Here is a 19875-nt window from a genome sequence, read left to right as displayed (position 1 = left end):
ATGACCCCCCCACCCCCCAATGGTCACTAGAGTACATTACAGGCAGGTGCTGTTAAACTACTCCAGACCAGTGGCATAGCTAAGGGTGGGCCGGGGTGGGCCTGTGCACCCCCCAAATTAGACCCAGGCCCACCTTGAATATCAGAGATTATTATTTGACTACAAATATATATTTATAGAATTGTATAAAAATGCATAAATTCTGATTTCTGAAAGTGTAAAATAATTTTTTTAATGCACCACTTCCCGGTTGTTAAGGAAAATTTGGTTACAATTTTTTTGGCAAAAACCTGCCCAATCCATTTTTATTGAGGCCCACCCAAAAGTAATTTTCTGGCTACGCCCTTGCTCCAGACTCTCTTTCATCATCTCAGTTGTGTCCCTCACATGTGTGGCCTCATTGCTGTTTTATATATAAATAAAAAGACAAACGTTAGATTAGATCAAGTTAGATCAAGAGGAATAAGGTTAATGACCTGCAATATGTTGTCAAATGTTGAGTTCAGTCCTCTAGATGGTTCCGCCTTACAGAAATATGAAACTGCATGTCATCAGTTCAGACATCTGGATTAACAAAAACTAGAATTCTGCAAAATACACAGAATACAGAACATTGAACATTAATGCTGCAATACACAATATAAACACTATCATCTCAAAATAAGTCATTTTGAAAAGAAATAATATGCAAATGTTTCCTCACCTCCATTAAATCTTATTGTTTCAAGTGTTGAATTGTTTGTGAATATTTGTATTATAATGATGAGAGTGCTGATGTTTTAAATGCTCCTCAACACAGTTTTTTCATTTCTGAGTAAAAGGGGAAGTTGTAGTGAATATAATATCAGTGAAGACGTTTGTCATTTTCACACTCAAACATCATCAGTGTTACAGTAGAGCACTTGATCTCTTTACTAGCAGGAAATTAATAAGGATTCATTTGATTTTTCAACAGTCTTCTCTGGTAAGTCATTTTATATGTTAGTACACATTTACTTCGGTACATTGAATATTTTCAGAACATAATGAAGCAGGAGAAGATAAGCATGTTTTGTTTGTTGATATTTCTGAGATCAAATAAAATGATTCCAAGTGATTTATTCCTGTGTCTTTCTGTAGGTCTGTCTTGTAACGTCCTGAATTCTTTATCTTGACATTTATTATCTTACTCATGTCCAATATTTTAAGGACTTCAGAGACAATATAAAAATGTACAGTATATCAACAATATGTTTCAATTCTTCTTGCAGACAAAAGGAAATAATCAAGATTCATTTTCAATTTTTTTATGTTCATTTGAATATTTTAAGGTTGAACAAACATTAAGGATGGAAACAGCTGTGAAGTTCATTCTCATTGGATGTCTGATAAAAGGTTGTCTCATTCTTATTAGTTATTCATCTTTTCAATAAACTGAATTAATTGTTTGAAAGCAGTTTCAGATATTAACATTTGATTTGATCATTGTGTGAGATTAAAGAGTAATTAGCACTAATTTGAATCATCAAACCTCTTCTTTATGTAAACTCAGTAAGCTGTTAGTTCATGTATTAATTCATATGTTTGTGTTTTGTGTTCTGTAGATGTTTTGTGTGTCTTCAGTATCAATCTGCCAGCGAGGATAGAAGCTCTAGAAGGATCCTGTGTTTTCATACCCTGCACTTTTGATATTGACCAATCTTATCAATATGACCTCACTGACACTGCTAAACGAATATGGTATAAAAAATATTATTATTCAGATTATGTAGTGTTTGACTCCAGTAGTCCCAGTACAGGAAATCTCAAAGGGGAAATTTTTGGCAAACCAGCAGACAAAAACTGCACCACCCGCTTTGATGATGTCAGTCTGTCTAACAGCGGTGAATATTACTTCAGAATTGAAGGCAGAAATTATGTGAAATATAGCTACAAAAAAGAAAATGGCTTCACCCAAGTTCAAATTAGTGTCACAGGTGAGTGTCATATTGTTATATACAGTATATCAGGCTGTATACTGTATGCAGTAGTGTTATATTGCACTAAACAGTGGCTCTAAAAAGAGTTTAATAACATCCAATAAAGTTCAGGCATAGGGACTGATCATGTTGATGAATCAATTTTATGACTATAGATTTAAATGAAGCATAAAAGCTGAATTTGGAGACATTATTTACTGCAAAGTAACTTACTGTAATTGTATTCTGCACAAAAATGCTCAGATCATTCTGGATGACACTATTGATATAGTTTGATTTGAAATGAAAAGTGAATCTAAACCTGTATAAGAGCAATTCAGTTTTATTAATGGATGTAATATTGATATAATTTCACTTGTGTTTCAGTGTCTCCATCTAAACCCACAGTGCAGTTGTATAATGATCAGATGGAGGTCAAAGTTCATCAGGAGGTGATGGAGGACAGTTCTGTGAGTCTGCGCTGCTCTGCTAACATCTACTGCCCCTTTAATCCACCAACTCTCACATGGAGCTCCTCCTCTAACACACTCATCCTCAATGAACAGCAACATCAGGACCAAACGAAACTCATCTCTGATCTGAACTTCACTATAACTCATCTTCATCATGGAGTCACTTTCACCTGCACTATAAAATACCAGCTGAAGAACCAGATCAGAACAGAACAGGCGTCCCGTACACTACATGTTCAGTGTAAGACAGGAATATTTGTTCTGTACTGATACTCCTCAGACATTCTGGTTAGGGTTTGTTCTAAACTCGAGCTCGATTAAACAGTAAACGTTCTGACAATGTGTCAATGAGAGATTCGACAAAAGACAAAACTAAATAAGTACTGGGACAATTAATTCAGCCCGAACCTCTTAATGTGGAAACTCTTTTCAAACTTATAATAGTGTCACAATACATTTACACAAAAACAAACACTCACATCTAAACTGACCTAAAACTTTAACACTGTTCTTCTGCTGCCTTGCAGTCAGTGTTGTTTTCTTCTGGAAATACAAATGTTGTCTTGTTCAAGTACAAATCATATTACTTAAAATAATATTGTAGACTGAATTAGTTTTTTCTCCCTCAGATGCTCCTAAAAACACATCAGTGACTGTAAATCCGTCTGGTTCTGTGTTGGAGGGTCGTTCAGTGACTCTGACCTGCATCAGTGATGGAAACCCAGATGTGAGTTACAGCTGGTACAGAGACACTGAAGAACACCTGAAACACCTGCAGACTGGAGACACTCTTGACATCATGAAGACCGACCCGACACACAGTGGCCGATACTACTGTACAGCTCAGAATCAATACGGCACCCAAAACTCATCTGTACTGCTGGACATTCAGTGTGAGTATTCAGAGTTCACTTCACTTCTTTTACTCAAATCACAAGCACCTTCGACTGAGTGTGATCAGGAACAAATTTCTCAGAGTAATCCTGTCTCATTGCAATATTATAAAAAACTCTGGTAGTGAATATTGTGATGGTCTGAATTATTTTCTATCCTTTAGATGCTCCTAAATACACATCAGTGACTGTAAATCCATCTGGTTCTGTGTTGGAGGGTCGTTCAGTGACTCTGACCTGCATCAGTGATGGAAACCCAGTAAACTACAGCTGGTACAGAGACACTGAAGAACACCTGAAACACCTGCAGACTGGTCAAAATCTCACCATCATTAAAACCGACCCGACACACAGTGGCCGATACTACTGTACAGCTCAGAATCAATACGGCACCCAAAACTCATCTGTACTGCTGGACATTCAGTGTGAGTATTAATAATCAGTATTAGTAATTAGGTACTTATTAATTACTAAGGCTAATTTTTATAAGCCCCTAACCCTAAGTATTAAACTTCAGGTGTCATTCATACCGCACTGTTTGTGGTTCAGACATAATTGTTACCTCAAATTAGCTTTCTCAAATTTAGAAAAAAATTTTTCACTATTTTTAATAGTTTTAGTTACCGTTACAAAGCAAACTCTAAAGTTGTCATTATCAACAATCAAGTGGTCCTAATTAAGCATTACTTGAAATGTGATGTTTTGGAATCATAACTCAAATCTATAAGTATTAAAAACTTAAAATAACAAGTACAAAATTAAGGCTGTAGGGATTACACATAAGCCCTTGCATTTTAATAAATGATGTGTGCTTCATCAAGACAAGGGTATTTATTGGGAAATATAATAATTATATACCACATGCTGTGTTAAATACGGTAAAAACTATGGTACTTTAATCACAGATATGAGTTAAGTCTACCTGAAACTTGTTATCTTTACTTAGATGGTTAAGTTCACTCTTTGAGAGGACCATATTAGATAACCTTGATGACACAAGTACTTCTCTGGAGAAAGTCCTAGTCCACTTGATTTTTTAGGTCAGTCGGTTTGTATGCTTTTTTAAGTAAAGTGAACTAATTCGATTTTACCATGTGAGGAGAGGTGTGCTATTACTCTTCTAAACTATTAGACTTAAACAATTCAGTTCAAAAAATCCCATAGACTTACATTGAAGGAGGGACTCGAGCCATATGTACTGGTTAGAATTTCATAGAGACTTGGGCCAGTAAACAAACACCTAGCAACCACTCAGAACACCCTATAGCAACCAAATCTATAAACATCTCAGTGATCGAATCATCATCTTTCCCACAAGTTCTCATTTACATGTATTCATTTAGTGAACACTTTTACACAGAAGCAACTTAAAAAACGAGGGAAAGTACAACAAACGTTATTCATCCAAGGGAAAGAGAAGAGCAACCTGAGAAGTGCCATATTGCAAAGTTCTGGAATTGCTCAGAAATGTACACAGTCATTATGGGGAAATAAATGCGTAAGAAATTACAAACTCTTGAGCTGTGCACATTGCAAACATTCCTTAATCAGTATTTTTATTTATATATTTATTTTTTCCAAACTAGATACATTTACTATAGAGCAAAACTGCATAAGATATTAAGAGTTGTTGTCAGAGAATCTTACGTTTTGTGTTTGTTTTTTAGTAGTTTTTCCAATTACGTTTAGAGGATTCAAGATATATTCTTTGAAAGCCAGTCAAACCCAATTTTGCCTCTTGATTAAATTCATCTTGTTTTAAAGATGTTTAGTTATATATTTTAGGCTACCTAAAGTGCAAGTCATACTGAGAAAAGTTTTAAATCACTCATGCTGTATTAAATCGCTGCACGGCCATTTAATCTCGAATGAACGAATGTTATATTTATATAGCGCTTTTTCTGACACTACACTCAAAGCGCTTTATATAGTACAGGGGGAACCTGCTCAAACACCACCAGTGTGCTCACCACACACCAGCTATTGGTGGAGAGGAGAGAGATAGAGTCAATTAATGGCTCTAATGGAGTGTTTGATCTAAAGCAGGAACAATGTGTGACTATGTTTCAGAACACCTTGGCAACTGCAATCAAAAGCCCTGGTAACCACTAACAACATCCTGACTTTGTGGTGGTGAGTTTTGCATTGATAAGCACAACTCACAGTTCCTTCAGGACATGTACAAATTTAGTTCATATTCAGTGTTCCTCTGTTTTGCATTACATTTACAACAAAGTTGCAATATGCATTTCACAATGAAAATGGAAAGAGTGTTGGCGATTTTGTTCCTCTTTTGTAAAGTCTCTTTTGACAGAAGATGCAGTGTTTTGAAAAGTCAGATTTCTATATAAAACCAGTGCAAAACAGCACTGAAACCTGTTGAAATTATCACCAGATGCAATGCAATCAAACACTTGCAGAGGTGACAAACCTAAAATAATTTCCTTTATTATAATGGTCTTCTTTGTTTAATCTTGGCCTTTTCTTGATGGTCATTTTGAAAGAATAAAACTTTTTGATGCATGTACAGTGGCTGGAATCACAAAAAGCTTCTTAGGATGAATTATAAGTAGCTCACGGGAAGGTATCTAGCTATGTAGTTTAAGAAAAAAGACAAACATTGTTCAGTTGTTTAGAGAGTTCAAAATATTCTTAACTTATTTTCTAATTTTGTAGCTAAGAATTTTATTCTTAAGAATGTTTCATAAATCTAACCCTTGCTAGTCTGTTTATTTTGACTCTTCAATTCATGTTTGGTGTCCGCAAACTAATAATAACAGTTTCTTTTGATTAATAGTTTGAGATAAATAAAAAAAGAAAATGATTAAGCAAAACAGTACATGCAGCACAGTGCTCAGTGAATAAATGTACAGCTATATAGATGTGTTTTCAATCTGGACTTGTATGTGGCTACTGTTAGAGCACATTCTGGAAGCTGGTTCCGGCTGTGGGTGGCATACTAGCTAAACGCTATCTCACCTTGTTTTGAGTGAAACCTTGGTATTTCTGACTGACTTGATCCTAATGATATGAGAGGTCTGTTAGGTTTATATTCAACAAGCATATCTGCGATGTATTTCGGTCCTAGGTCGTTGAGTGGTTTATAAACAAGTAATAGTACTTTAAATTCAATTCTAAATGCAACTGGAAGCCTGTCTAAAGACATGAGAACTGGAATAATATGCTCAGATTTTTTGGTTTGGGTGAGAATCCTGGCAGCAGCATTTTTAATGAGCTGCAGGTGTCTAATAGTCTTTTTGGGAAGGCCAGTGAGGAGCCCATTGCAGTAGACCACCCTACTGGTGATGAATGCATGAACACGTTGGATACAAAACATCTAATTCTCGCTATATTTTTGAGATGATAGTAGGCTGATTTAGTTATTGCTTTGATGTGACTACTGAAACTAAGGTCTGACTCCAAAATGACACCAAGATTCCTTGCTTGATTTTTTGGCTTAAGACCAAACCTTGTTCATCTTGGGAATTTCGCCTTTTTTTTTTTTCCTTTTTCTTTTTTGCCAAATACAGTTGTTTAACTGAAGAAAGTTTTGGCACATCCAACTGTTAATTTCATCAATGCACTAGCACAGAGGGTCTATAGGGCTGTAGTCATTTGGCGATATGCGACAGGTAAATCTGGGTGTCATCTGCATAGCTATGGTACACAATTTGGATCATTTTCATAATTTGGCCTAGCGGGGGCATATACAGTTTGAACAGGAGTGGTGCAAACGTTCCACATGTCATGGATGTCCACTCAGATTCATAGTTGCCTATGTTCACATAGTAACCCCTCCCTTCAAGATACTACCTGAACCAGCTGTGGACTGTCCCAGAGAGCCCTACCCAATTTTCCAATCTACTGAGATCTAGTAATACCAGCACTGACATTTTGCCTGAATCAGTATCAGTGTTTTCGGTTCCTCTACAAAATAACATGTACAATAAATGCACTTACAATGAAAGTCTATTTCATGCTGTGACTCTGATAAGACCAGCATCAGTGATGGAAATCCATGCATAAAGACCTGGCGATAGTGTCTGCAGAAAACGGAGTAGAACATTTGTTATTAACAAACAACACATTAACATTATTTATCACCAAAGAAATATGAAAATTATTACAAGAAGGGCATCATATGTCACCAATATTAATTTTACCAGCAACCTTTATTATTATTATTATTATTATTTTATATCTATAAAGTTTTAATGTTGTATAAGCTGTCAACAGTTCCTCAAATATCTTTAGGCAGAATATAAACACTTTTTTAAACAAATCTGACTGTTTGCTGTATCTGTTTTTACGAAATTTCCGAGGTGTTTGGAAATCAGGAACTGAAAAAATCCTTCCTTTTTTAATGGGTAAATGTATTAGTCATGTGGCTAACGTTTATTTTAAGTACATGACTTTAATCAAGGAGTCCTTCCTTACAAAAGCTTAAAATTCAGTGTTGTTAAGGCCACTAATAAATTCAGTAACTTTTAACAAACTATTAATAACATGAAACTGATGAATGTGTTGTGAATGTGGCATTTTTCCGAGATGTTGTGCAGTCTTGTACATTTTCAGGAAATAACATTAACCACAGCTTCAAAAGACTGCATATGGTATTTTTTGGTTAATGACTGATTCTTGTCTAAGGCCTGAACTCATTTTTTTGCGGCTACAGTGAAGTTGTGAAGTTTCCACAAAGTATTGAAAAAGAAATCAACACTTCCTCAAACTGTGTTTTTTAGATGCTCCTAAAAACACGTCAGTAACTGTAAATCCATCCGGTTCTGTGTTGGAGGGCCGTTCAGTGACTCTGACCTGCATCAGTGATGGAAATCCACCAGCGTTCAACTACACCTGGTACAGAAACACTGAAGAACACCTGGAACATCTACAGACTGGAAAAAATCTCACCATTAATACAACTGACATGACACACAGTGAACGATATTACTGTACAGCTCAGAACAAACATGGAGAACAAAACTCAAGCAATGTCATTCTGAATGTTACTTGTAAGTCCTGAAGTCTGTACAGGTGTAGTGTATAATTTGGCAACTCATCTTCATTACTTTTGCAATTCTCTTTGGTGTTGCTAATGCCGGAGAAATTCCACACTTCGGCTTTAATGTCCAGAGCCCATCATAGTACGCCATCATCATAATGTTAATTATTCTTTCAGATGCACCTAAAATCTCCAACTCCTCTTGTAAACGAAGTGATGTAATCGTGTGTGTCTGTGAGGTTCGTGGAAATCCGTCTCCTACACTGGAGTGGCGTCTGTCTGGACGTCCCATTATTAACTCTACGGAGACACCCATCAGTGAAGAGCAATTTAAGAACACAAGCTTGAGGAGCGTCCTCACCATCCGTCAGTCATTCAAAGACACGCCCACTCCACATTGTGTCAGCACTAACACTCATGGCACTGCCAGCCAACAGTTTCAGCTGCTTCTAACTCCACAGAATCCTCAAGGTTAGTTCAGAGTTTCACTGTTTTATCTATTTCAAGCCACACCAAACAATAGCTTTATCTGGTTCCAATAGGAAAGAAAAACAACATATGCAATCTCTTCAATATCTAAATGGTTTCTCCTGGAAAATTGTTAATGGTTTCCAAACTCTCATTTGTTCCTCTCTAGGTTTCCATCATCCCTCACTGCTGGTTGGAGTTGCTATTGGCGCATCAGTGATGATGCTCTTTTGCATCATGACACTCTTCTGCATACGGTGAGTACATGGTACATATGAGATTTGAGGACAGACAAGTAGAATGACATACCATAACTGCACAAGAATCCATTATAAAAACTTGAAACCTCTTTTTCCAGAAGAAAGAACTTCAAACCATCACAGACTAGACAAGAAGATAACACCGGACTCATTCTGACTCAAAGAGTGAGTTAAACACACTTGATTTTACACATTATAAATTCTCTAAGACATTACTTTTACATGTTGACTCAAGGGTTTTGCTGTAATAAGGTTCCTCTCAACTGATTCTGCTTTATTTTTGGTCCATGTTAGGCTGCTGTACAGGACGAAGAAGAAGGAGAGTTTGTATATGCCAATAAAGTCATGTCACATGGTCAAGATGTCACTCAAGAATCTCTCCATTATTCCTCTATTGACTTCACAAACGCTGAACCAGCGTCAGGAGAGATCATCGGCCTCTCATCTCTGACGACCGAATACTCCGTGATCCAGCATCATTCTGCAGGAGAATCAGAGGCAGAGAACAACATCTCAACACCTGTGAGGGACTCCAAGAAAGATCAAACCACACCAGACAGGAACGCATATATCACAGATGTGTCCTTGCAGACATCAGAAGATCCAACGTATGAAACTATCACCCATCGCTAGGTTTTTAAAGAGCAGATGTCATTACAAGGCAAGTGAAGACAAAGAAAACTGGACCCAACTTGGTCACTCAATCCTCCAAACCTTATTTTAATATCTTGAAAGACTCTGTGATCAGAGATTGTATCTGCAGTAAAGGGGGTCAGAAGGTCATGTCTATTATCTAACACAAGTTTGAGTAGTACAAATCAGTTTTCGTACTAGGTCAGTACTTGGTAACTTGAACTCAGTGTAACCATTTAAGTGAGAAGTTCTAGTGTGAACAGCACTGTCAGCTTCTTCGGGTTTTCCACTTTCATGGCCGTTTCACATTGCAAGCATGAGCATTTTTTTTGGCACCCATGTTAACAGGTTACAGCATTCACATCGTAAGGGTCAGCAGTGCGTCAGAGATTTTTGCACATTTTGTCATTTAAAAGTATAGTTTACTACAAGTTATAGGCTTAAACAAGCAAAATAAAAGTACCTTTTATATACTACTATACAGAGAGCAGGTCTAAAGGGTTAACAGCTATGCCCATATACAGCCGAGTGTGCCACCAAATGTAAAAAATGCACGCGACGCCACATGTGATCAGTAAATTCAGAACTTACCTCAGTCTTGTATTGACGGTGGATGACACAGAATGTAATGTGTAGAAACTAAGTGCTCATGGCCCTCAACTTATGTTCTGTAAGTAAAAAGCATAGGATGTAGTTGTTACTTCGGCTGTTGGTGATGGCGAGTTCACATTTTTTCTTTGGAAGTGCATTCTTATTCTTATGAAGAAAGTGTTAAACAGTTCTGGCTGATGTTTGAACAAATATGTATGGCTGTTCAATGGTTGTATACATGTATCTGACTATAAAGCGAGTGATTCATTCAAATGAGTGATTTATATACTGTATCTACAGACACATTAGCTGCATTCTGACTTTAAAAAAAGAGTAGGCTGTAATGCAGTCTCTGAACAAAACAAACTTTGTTATTGATGGATGGGCAGCTAACTGAGACGTCCAGTGAACTGAACATGAAAATCAAGCAAGAATGTACAATAATGTACATTGTGAATACAGTCACCAATAAAGGGTGTTTTTAAGCACAATGCACAGCAGAGCGAATGCTAATAATGAGTAGAAGTAATGAATAATTAAATGGAGCTTTTGAGTTACTAACATTCACGTGATCATTTATATCAGAATATATATTATGCAGCTGTAAATTCACACACATACAGTAAACAATAACCCACAATACACTACTTTTGTTCTGACAAATGTGAGCTATCTGAAGGCTATTATCAACAGCATTGGAGTGGAAGTTAATGAAAACAAAATAATCTTTTTCCATAAAGACAGAAGTACACAAGATTTGTCGTGTTGACAAAATGTGGATTCTAACAACTTGCTCTCTAAGTAACCAAAAATGAGCAAAACATGCACAACAAAACAACTCTTAAAGACAACATGAGTTGAGGAAAATGTAATTTAGGAGCTCATGCCTATCCCTCACAGCCTCGTTTTCATTCATGTCAAAAATCGAAGATGGCGCTAATGTACAGTAAATAAGATCTATTAAAACAATTCTTGAAGTTGTCTATTAACTCATCAAGTCTTTTCATGATTAGTTGACAGTTAAAAGTTGTTATTGATTAAGCTGATTTTTAAAAAAATCATCATTTTGTAGGTTTAACATGGTTCTGGAAACTATAAGTGCACAAATATGTAAGCTAATGTACAGACAAATTTTAATAAAGCATAATAAGATTCGCTTCGGGTGTGAAAAACTCAAATGAATCAATTGAAGATTCTCTGACTCGCTCATAAAACATGAAAGACGCTGATTTATTGTTATCTACTGGTATAAATATGTAATCTGATTAAACGGAACAGAGTGAATCTGAAGGAATCTTTTCGGCGAAGTTACTGCATGGGATGAATCAAAATCCCCGCCATTACCGCAACACAAAGCGTAGCCTCTATTTTATCACCCTTAAGGGATTTAGTTTGCCATGGCCAGCTGACTGTACATTATCTTGCTTATTACACTTACAAAACAAATTCATTTGGCAATTTACCAAATAATAAATGCATGGTCAGGAAATAATCTAAGCTAACTAATGCTACTTGAAGACTAACTTTATAGTACAACGTAGAAAGTAATCAGCCAGGCAAAACTGCAACCATAATATATTTTTACATTTATATTATTACTAGAATGCATTTTTAAATGATTAGTAAGTTAACATACACTATATTGCCAAAAGTATTCGCTCATCTGCCTTTAGCATATGAACTTAAGTGACATCCCATTCTTAATCCATAGGGTTTAATATGACGTCGGCCCACCCTTTGCAGCTATAACAGCTTCAACTCTTCTGGGAAGGCTTTCCACAAGGTTTAGGAGTGTGTTTATGGGAATTTTTGACCATTCTTCCAGAAGCGCATTTGTGAGGTCAGACACTGATGTTGGACGAGAAGGCCTGGCTCGCAGTCTTCGCTCTAATTCATCCCAAAGGTGCTCTATCGGGTTGAGGTCAGGACTCTGTGCAGGCCAGTCAAGTTCTTCCACACCAAACTCGCTCATCCATGTCTTTATGGACCTTGCTTTGTGCACTGGTGCGCAGTCATGTTGGAACAGGAAGGGGCCATCCCCAAACTGTTCCCACAAAGTTGGGAGCATGGAATTGTCCAAAATCTCTTGGTATGCTGAAGCATTCAGAGTTCCTTTCACTGGAACTAAGGGGCCAAGCCCAGCTCCTGAAAAACAACCCCACACCATAATCCCCCCTCCACCAAACTTCACAGTTGGCACAATGCAGTCAGACAAGTACCGTTCTCCTGGCAACCGCCAAACCCAGACTTGTCCATCAGATTGCCAGATGGAGAAGCGTGATTCGTCACTCCAGAGAACGCATCTCCACTGCTCTAGAGTCCAGTGGCGGCGTGCTTTACACCACTGCATCCGACGCTTTGCATTGCACTTGGTGATGTATGGCTTGGATGCAGCTGCTCAGCCATGGAAACCCATTCCATGAAGCTCTCTACGCACTGTTCTTGAGCTAATCTGAAGGCCACATGAACTTTGGAGGTCTGTAGCGATTGACTGCAGAAAGTTGGCGACCTCTGCGCACTATGCGCCTCAGCATCCGCTGACCCCGCTTTGTCATTTTACGTGGCCTACCACTTCGTGGCTGAGTTGCTGTCATTCCCAATTGCTTCCACTTTGCTATAATACCACTGACAGTTGACTGTGGAATATTTAGGAGCGAGGAAATTTCACGACTGGACTTGTTGCACAGGTGGCATCCTATCACAGTACCACGCTGGAATTCACTGAGCTCCTGAGAGCGGCCCATTCTTTCACAAATGTTTGTAGAAGCAGTCTGCATGCCTAGGTGCTTCATTTTATACACCTGTGGCCATGGAAGTGATTGGAACACCTGAATTCAATTATTTGGATGGGTGAGCGAATATTTTTGGCAATATAGTGTATTTAGCAACAAAGCTCTGCTGTAAAATTTTCTTTTGTTTGTTCGTGTCTCTTACCAGTTCCTCGTTCTTCCGAACTATTTTGTTTTCTTGTTTTAAAGGTGCTGCAAGTGATTTTTTCATGGAAAGGTATGAAAAAAAATGTCCTACTCCCTGAAATAAATTAATGAAATAAGTGTCGTGAGATATCTCACCGGTCTACGTGACAGCTAGACTCTGTAAACAAAAATGGGTCTGCGGTCTCTGACACTTTCGACCTGTCAATCATTTTGCGCGTTCTTATTGTATTGTAGTAGCTTCAGCAAATTATTGAGGCTTAATGCCATTTTTATGCCATGTTGCTCATACCAGTTGTCAGTTGAGGGCGCTATTTTGCTGCTATTGTAGGCCAATCTGCAACACGTTTCATTTTGATGACTTATTCTAGCTGATTATTAGTTGAAAATGTGACTGATCAGTGTGTCTTCGTGCTATGTGCAATTAAGACATACAGTACACGTGAACTAATTTCTCTTTATTTTTCTCATGAACTCTTTGCAACAAATGGTCAAGCACACTGATCAAAGTACAGTTCATTAAAGGATCTCAACCTGACAAGTTTGACAGAACAAAATGTAGACCAAAGACAAGTGTTGAGTAGAGGAAGACCGCAGTCCACGTTAGCAACTACGTCATTGCTGCGTAAATCCTGTATGTAAAAAGCAAACATGCTAAACATGTGACAAGGGGAGGAAACAACTTCAGAAAAGACAAGTTTTTCATAAAGACATTTTTTTTTATTGCCTTCTCATGGCCTTTTTGTAGATTCTGAATTAGAAAGAAAACTTAAAGGTGAAAACACACCACAGTTACATCAATACATCTCAAATAAACCAATACAACTCAGTAAATTTAGTACTCCACTCCAAAGAGCTGAAGTCTAGATTAGTGGATCTCAACTGGTGGGTTATGACCCTATAATGGCTCACAGGTCTGTCCTGATAGGGTCTTATGGTTTTGCTTTTTGTCCCCACTTGAGGTCCATTGGTCCAATGAGGTCTAATGTAAAACCTGGGTCCTGAAGTAAAACCAATTGAGAACCACTGGTCTAGATAATACCTCATGTACAACACTAATTATGTTGTAAAAACATGTTTCATATGTCTCTGTGGCAGAGCATAAACATTTAAGATTGTAGATATCACATTGGCAGTAGAGCTCAGCTTGGCTAAAATCAAGGGGTGTTCATTATTAAGACATCAAGGTGTTTGATTCTAGTAGAAAACATGGCTGTGTATTTCATGTTCTGGAATGCTCTGTTAGTCCTAAGAGGATATTTTAGTGTGTGTGTTTTCTCGACTGATGCAGAATGTGCAGAAAACCAAACAAGCTTCCCTTATTGCATGTAAAATGACCTTTCGCCTATTGTTCAAAAGACTCACAACTAAGCTGAGGAAGACGCGCTATTGTTGTTGTTGATAAATACTGTGTGCAAAACATACAAAAGACCAGACAAAAGGTAGGCAGACACTTCTTAAAAACTGCAATCTAAAAATGCAATTTGGCAATAGACCACAAGAGGACAGTGTACAAAAATGAAAACCCTGCCTGTTGTTTTTATAGTTAATAACTCCACTAGAGCAAGACTTGTAAGACTGTCCAAATAGTGTCAATCGTGCCATTTGGATGCTGTAAAATTGTATTAAAGTTGGAATATTGGGTGTCGATTTTATATTTTACCACTGGCAGAGCAGTTGATTCAGAAAACTTTATAAATACACATATTTTGGTTTATCTCACAAGCGTTAAATAGCAAATGTAAATAAACGTGCTTCAGAAATTTAGTTAAATTACCAATAACAGAATTAGCAAAAGTGTATCTAGAAAGGAAGAACCTCAGGCCATGCTGCATAGAGTCGTTCTACACTACGAGAACTTTTTAAATAGTTTTTTTTAGGGACGTTCCCTTATTAAATATCTTTGTGTTAGTTTTGAGGAAGCAAAACTTCCTCTTATTTTAAGGGTTGATGTTAAAGTCAACATGAAAGTATGTTCACAACACATTTTACTTTATTAATGTGATGCATTTCGGAGGAAAAAGAAAATTCAATGAGGAAAAATGTAGAGTGGCACCACTGAAAAATAAAGAGGGTTTGACAGTGTCATTCGAAAAGGAAGGTTGTTTCAGAGGTGAAGCAAGTTAATATATTTTGATAAAAGATTACGGAGACAAACATTATTTTCTGTGGAACAACATGCACAGATAGAATCAGGAATGTGCGTTAAGACAGTAAACAAGGTCAATTCTGATTTCAGGTTGACTTTAAACAAAAATAAGTCTGATGGTTGGCCAGTGTCATGTGACCGATTTCAAAAACGGTCCCTTTTAATTCAAAATAGGGCACTTTAAATTGTAGTTAGTAAAAAGACATTGAAATCAAGACTCAACGCTTCAAGATACACAGTACCTCCGTGTACCTCACAGTATTTTTTCTTCATTTTTCCCTTTTCTTTAAAAAATATGGGAAGCTCTCAGTCATTTCTGGAAATAGACTGTCTAACCAGCCATTTGATTCACCCTCGCAAGTATACATTTGTACATTCATGTATATTATCTGAAAAGAAATATATTTATATACTTTTAAATATATACACATCAAGGAAACATCCGTATGCCCATCTGAAGACTATTCGAATATTCTTCTCACAAAATTAACTAAAAAAAAAAGATGCATATGTCGCATGCTCGGTGTTCTGTTATACAGACAAACTGACAAACATAAATAGGTGAATCTCACGAAACCTGTTAGGAACACATTCAGGTCATATTACATCCCAAAATCAAAAGAAAGAAATAAGAAATTCAATTGATTATAAAGAAAATGAAACCTTTTGTTTGGACCAACACTCTTCTTTGTCTAAATCTTTAGCCTATTTTCTAAGATTTATGCATTTCAATTTAATAACAAATTACATGAACCTGAATTGTGTAATGCTTAACATAATTAAATTAGTAAATCTTAAAATATTTATTTAATTTGTATTTTATTTTATTAAAGATTACTCTGTTCAATTTGATGGAATTTTATGAAATTTACATCTTAAAATTATGTTTTATAGTAAACACTAAAAAAAATATTTTGGTTTATTTTTACGATTTACACGTTTCAATTTCATAAAAGAAATTCCATCAAAATTCAAAATTCCATTCTGAAATTTTTAACCAAATTTTATTAATAAAACTAAATATTTAGAGCTTTTATTTTTTTAGTTATTTGTTAAAGTTTACTCAATTCAATTTGATGGAATTTTGTTATGAAATTTAAATGCGTAAAACTTTATGCGTAAAAAAATTTTATTTTTATGATTAAGAAAAAATTGTAATGGTCATAAAAAAGGTTTTATTTTCTTTATGCAGTAATTCCTTTTTTTTACTTCAGGTTGAAGGACATATAGTTGTAGTAACTCATAGCGATGACAGAAAAAAAGTGGCATGTTATATATGCATCAGATACTTCGCCCTTCCCTCTAAATGTAAAAAGCAAAACAAAAACAAAACCAAAATGTCGAACTGTTGACTGTCCTTGCTGTAGGCTGCTGTGCCACATGGCACCATAGTAAAAGAGTTTTGTGGCTTGATTAAATGGTATTAGAACAGAAAGGACACACAACAGACAAACAAACAGACAAAAGACAGACACACGCCAAATCACCAAAGCTTTTTAGTGGTAAATCATGGATAACCTCAAAGTTCACTCGTTTAAGCTCCAGGTAAAAAAACATCCAATGATGAAACACTGTCTGTATACAAGAAGGCTAAAATCATCAGAAGACTCAAAAGGCAACGTCTCCAGACTTTGGATGGCGATCAAACGTGAAGAAACACTGTAAATCGTAGTTGCATTTATAATTGGTATTAAGAACAGTCATTATAAAAGAAGACAACTTTAAAAATAGTGGACGTGTCATCAAGAGGGCGTTAAGGAGTTGGGTTGGACAAGCAACCGGGGAGGAAAGCTAAAAAAACACCAGTGTGGATCGAGTGTGTGTCATTGGCTGAAGACACCTCTCTTGTACCCAGAGCATGGTACACACTTCCTGTGGTCTGGGGTCATTGTGTCAGCGTGCTAGACGCTCTGAAGTATGACAGGAACTTGAAGCACAAACTCACAACGAAGTACCAGATGTTCCGTGCCATCTGCGAGCGTGCGATGAAGACTCGCCAGATAAACACCAGCAACACTGTGTTAAACGTGTATCGGATATTTCTCAGCCTGTGAAGAGGACAGAGACAATTAATAATTCAACAATTCAACACGCTTGCTAACCTGATGCCACATGCAAAATGAACTTGGCACTAAGTGTGCATCATGCAGACTGCATTAGTCAGAATTGCACTCTATTTGCACTCTCTTGTTAGTCACACTGGTAGAAAAGCATCTGCAAGGCATAATAAGTAATTATAATCAAGCATTATAAAACAGATGCTGAGAGTGTATTTAACATTGGCATCTCTAATTAAAAGACGTACTTTCTCAAGTGTTGTCTGGCGGCAGGAATGTCGGACATGTCTTCATTCAGAACGTACTTCTTGGTGCCGATACAGTAATTTTCGATGTACTCCGGCCAGTTCAGATAACGTACGTCAAAGTTGAAGGTCTGAAAGAGCACAAAGAGAAGTGACATGATCAAGTAAACACAGTACTACCTCAACTTCTTGTGTGCAAAATTTGATGTTGTTGTTATTGTGCAAAATCATGGGCGTCACTTCGTTTAAAAAAGTGGTGGGGAAATTTATTTTTAATCATTAATCAATTTTGCTGATAATCCTGATGTATTCAATGTAGTACATATCAACCGCCACCAACTGTTTCTGTGCATTTCTTGAGGTAGAATTGTTTTAATTTTTTTGCTGATTTTGATATAGTACAAGTGACAACAAAGATTATATTGTTACTGATAATATATAATAAGTATTTGCTAAATATAAGCAACTTGTGCTTGGTTAAAATTTTGTACATTATTTTATTGAAAAAGCACATCGAAACAGGCTTTTGATGTATATCTTTCATTCTGCATTCCATTCCATTCATGCCCACCACAACAAAAAAATATATATAGATATGTAAAAATCACATATTCAAAATAATATATATATATATATATATATATATATTAGATTTTGTTTAATGGTTCAGAAAACCATTTTTAAAAATGCATTTTCCGATTATTATTTAATATTTCAGGCTTTAGGTTATAAGCAGATAATGTCAAATAATCTTTTACTGGTTTGATAATGTCACATAATTATTTGATAACAATTTTACTTCGATAAAGGAAGGTTGCATCAGTACACTGGATGCATCATGAGCGGGAACACTCATGAGCGGGGATTTCAGTGGAAAGCAGCGAATGCGTGTCTACATGCATGAGAGAACCTTGCCGCCGCTGTCACTTAATGCCACTGATAACAGCCTCAACGAGCACTCATTATAACATTCAAAATAACAAACTCCAGTGCCGGACTGCCACTTATAACACATTAATGAAATACACATTTCTGCTAAAGAACTGGAGATGTTTCTTCTGCATTAGACACTTACCTGACGAAACCTGTGTCAAAAAGTGGTGGGGACAAAACTGGCAAAGGCAAAAAATGGTATGGACATGTCCCACCTGTAAATGATGCCTATGTGCAAAATTTAAATTGTATCACACTAAATTCCAATTACCATGTATGTTTACATCTTGTAGCAATACTTTTGTATCACTGTAGTTTTACATTGTAACCCATGATTTTTCCTCTTTTTTTTTTTGTTGAAGAGCACCTATTATGGTTTTTCAAATATTACCTTTCATGTAGTGTGTTATATAGCTGTTTGTGAATGTAAAAAAGTCTGCAAAGTTTCAAAAACCAAAGTGCACGACAAATGGAGTTATTGACACCCAAAAGAAAGAACCGATTCTGAACACCTGAAACGAGTCGTCAGTAATTCCAGACTTACTTCCTGTACTAACCTACGTAATTTGGTAACAAAAAACCCGCCTCTGGTCTTCATTGGCTGCTCGTGAACAGCTTTGACCCGCCCTCAAACACTACACTAAGCGGTAGACCAATCACAACAGACTGGGACATCTGACCAATCAGAGCAGAGTAGGATCTCTGAAAGGAGGAGTTTAGAATGAATCCTTTAGAACGGATCATTGAACGAGTCGTTTTTGACACTGGGAAAAAAAAGATAATGCTGCAATTTAAATTATGAGCAAATTAAAGTGTTTTTTGACCTTGGATGCATGTAAATCTATTGGATGAGACCTTTAAAACAAAATTAGGCACGTTTAAAAATCATAATAGGTGCTCTTTAAATAAAGGAGGGACCTGTCGAATTGGGTCTGTTGTAGAAGTTGTAGCTTTGTTTCACTACATAACTCTTTTGCTACACACAAAAGTATCTGCTTTCGATCACCAGCAAAGTACATACTTTAAGAATAAAGTACAATAGGCAAATTGGGAAAGTGTGTAAAATTTACCTTCCTGTCTTCTGGACTCATTTGACTCATCAGCATCGTCATGTTGTCGGAGTTCCACTCCCAATCCTGACTGCTGAAGTATTCCAGCAAACTGATCGCTTTGTGCAGCCGGTTGAAAATACGCATCATTCTGAATGAAAACACAAAGCACAAACGTATCTCTTAACATTCAATGACATGTAATCTAATGCAATGACATTCAGACTCCAGTGACTTTAGTGCCCAAATGTT

General features: G+C 36.6%; 2 protein-coding genes and 1 long non-coding RNA gene across 42 annotated transcripts in view; 1 reads left to right on the top strand and 2 right to left on the bottom strand.

The window, feature by feature from the left end:
• Window positions 1-960, bottom strand: part of LOC127435457 (uncharacterized) — an 80931-nt gene extending 79971 nt beyond the window's left edge. For 17 of the 18 annotated variants that reach the window (XR_007896227.1, XR_007896228.1, XR_007896222.1 and 14 more), the window contains exons 1-2: window positions 704-960; window positions 477-587 (exon numbers count right to left, since the gene is read on the bottom strand). This is a non-coding gene — a long non-coding RNA (uncharacterized LOC127435457). The remainder of the gene's footprint in view (window positions 1-476; window positions 588-703) is intronic. The other variant, XR_007896220.1, reaches the window with a different exon arrangement.
• Window positions 1-19875, top strand: part of LOC127435448 (B-cell receptor CD22-like) — a 106793-nt gene that overhangs the window by 86693 nt on the left and 225 nt on the right. For 19 of the 22 annotated variants that reach the window (XM_051688942.1, XM_051688941.1, XM_051688940.1 and 16 more), the window contains 7 exons: window positions 3040-3303; window positions 3468-3728; window positions 8046-8315; window positions 8483-8776; window positions 8943-9030; window positions 9132-9198; window positions 9328-10818. In XM_051688942.1, the coding sequence (XP_051544902.1) occupies window positions 3040-3303; window positions 3468-3728; window positions 8046-8315; window positions 8483-8776; window positions 8943-9030; window positions 9132-9198; window positions 9328-9666 (1583 nt within the window). In that variant the 3' untranslated portion in view covers window positions 9667-10818. Of the gene's footprint in view, window positions 1-3039; window positions 3304-3467; window positions 3729-8045; window positions 8316-8482; window positions 8777-8942; window positions 9031-9131; window positions 9199-9327; window positions 10819-11968; window positions 14965-19875 lie in introns of those variants that run through there. The other 3 variants (XM_051688939.1, XM_051688938.1, XM_051688956.1) reach the window with 3 other exon arrangements.
• The window catches only part of si:dkey-97m3.1 (fatty acyl-CoA reductase 1), a 41712-nt gene continuing 35874 nt past the window's right edge, over window positions 14038-19875 (bottom strand). For both annotated transcript variants that reach the window (XM_051688969.1, XM_051688968.1), the window contains exons 10-12: window positions 19645-19774; window positions 17645-17772; window positions 14038-17387 (exon numbers count right to left, since the gene is read on the bottom strand). In XM_051688969.1, the coding sequence (XP_051544929.1) occupies window positions 17225-17387; window positions 17645-17772; window positions 19645-19774 (421 nt within the window). In that variant the 3' untranslated portion in view covers window positions 14038-17224. The remainder of the gene's footprint in view (window positions 17388-17644; window positions 17773-19644; window positions 19775-19875) is intronic.

This window comes from Myxocyprinus asiaticus, chromosome 45, assembly GCF_019703515.2.
Source record: "Myxocyprinus asiaticus isolate MX2 ecotype Aquarium Trade chromosome 45, UBuf_Myxa_2, whole genome shotgun sequence".
In the NCBI taxonomy this organism is placed as follows: domain Eukaryota; kingdom Metazoa; phylum Chordata; class Actinopteri; order Cypriniformes; family Catostomidae; genus Myxocyprinus; species Myxocyprinus asiaticus.
The sequence above is the reverse complement of the archived record's forward strand: the minus strand, read 5'-3'. Positions and strand labels throughout refer to the sequence as shown.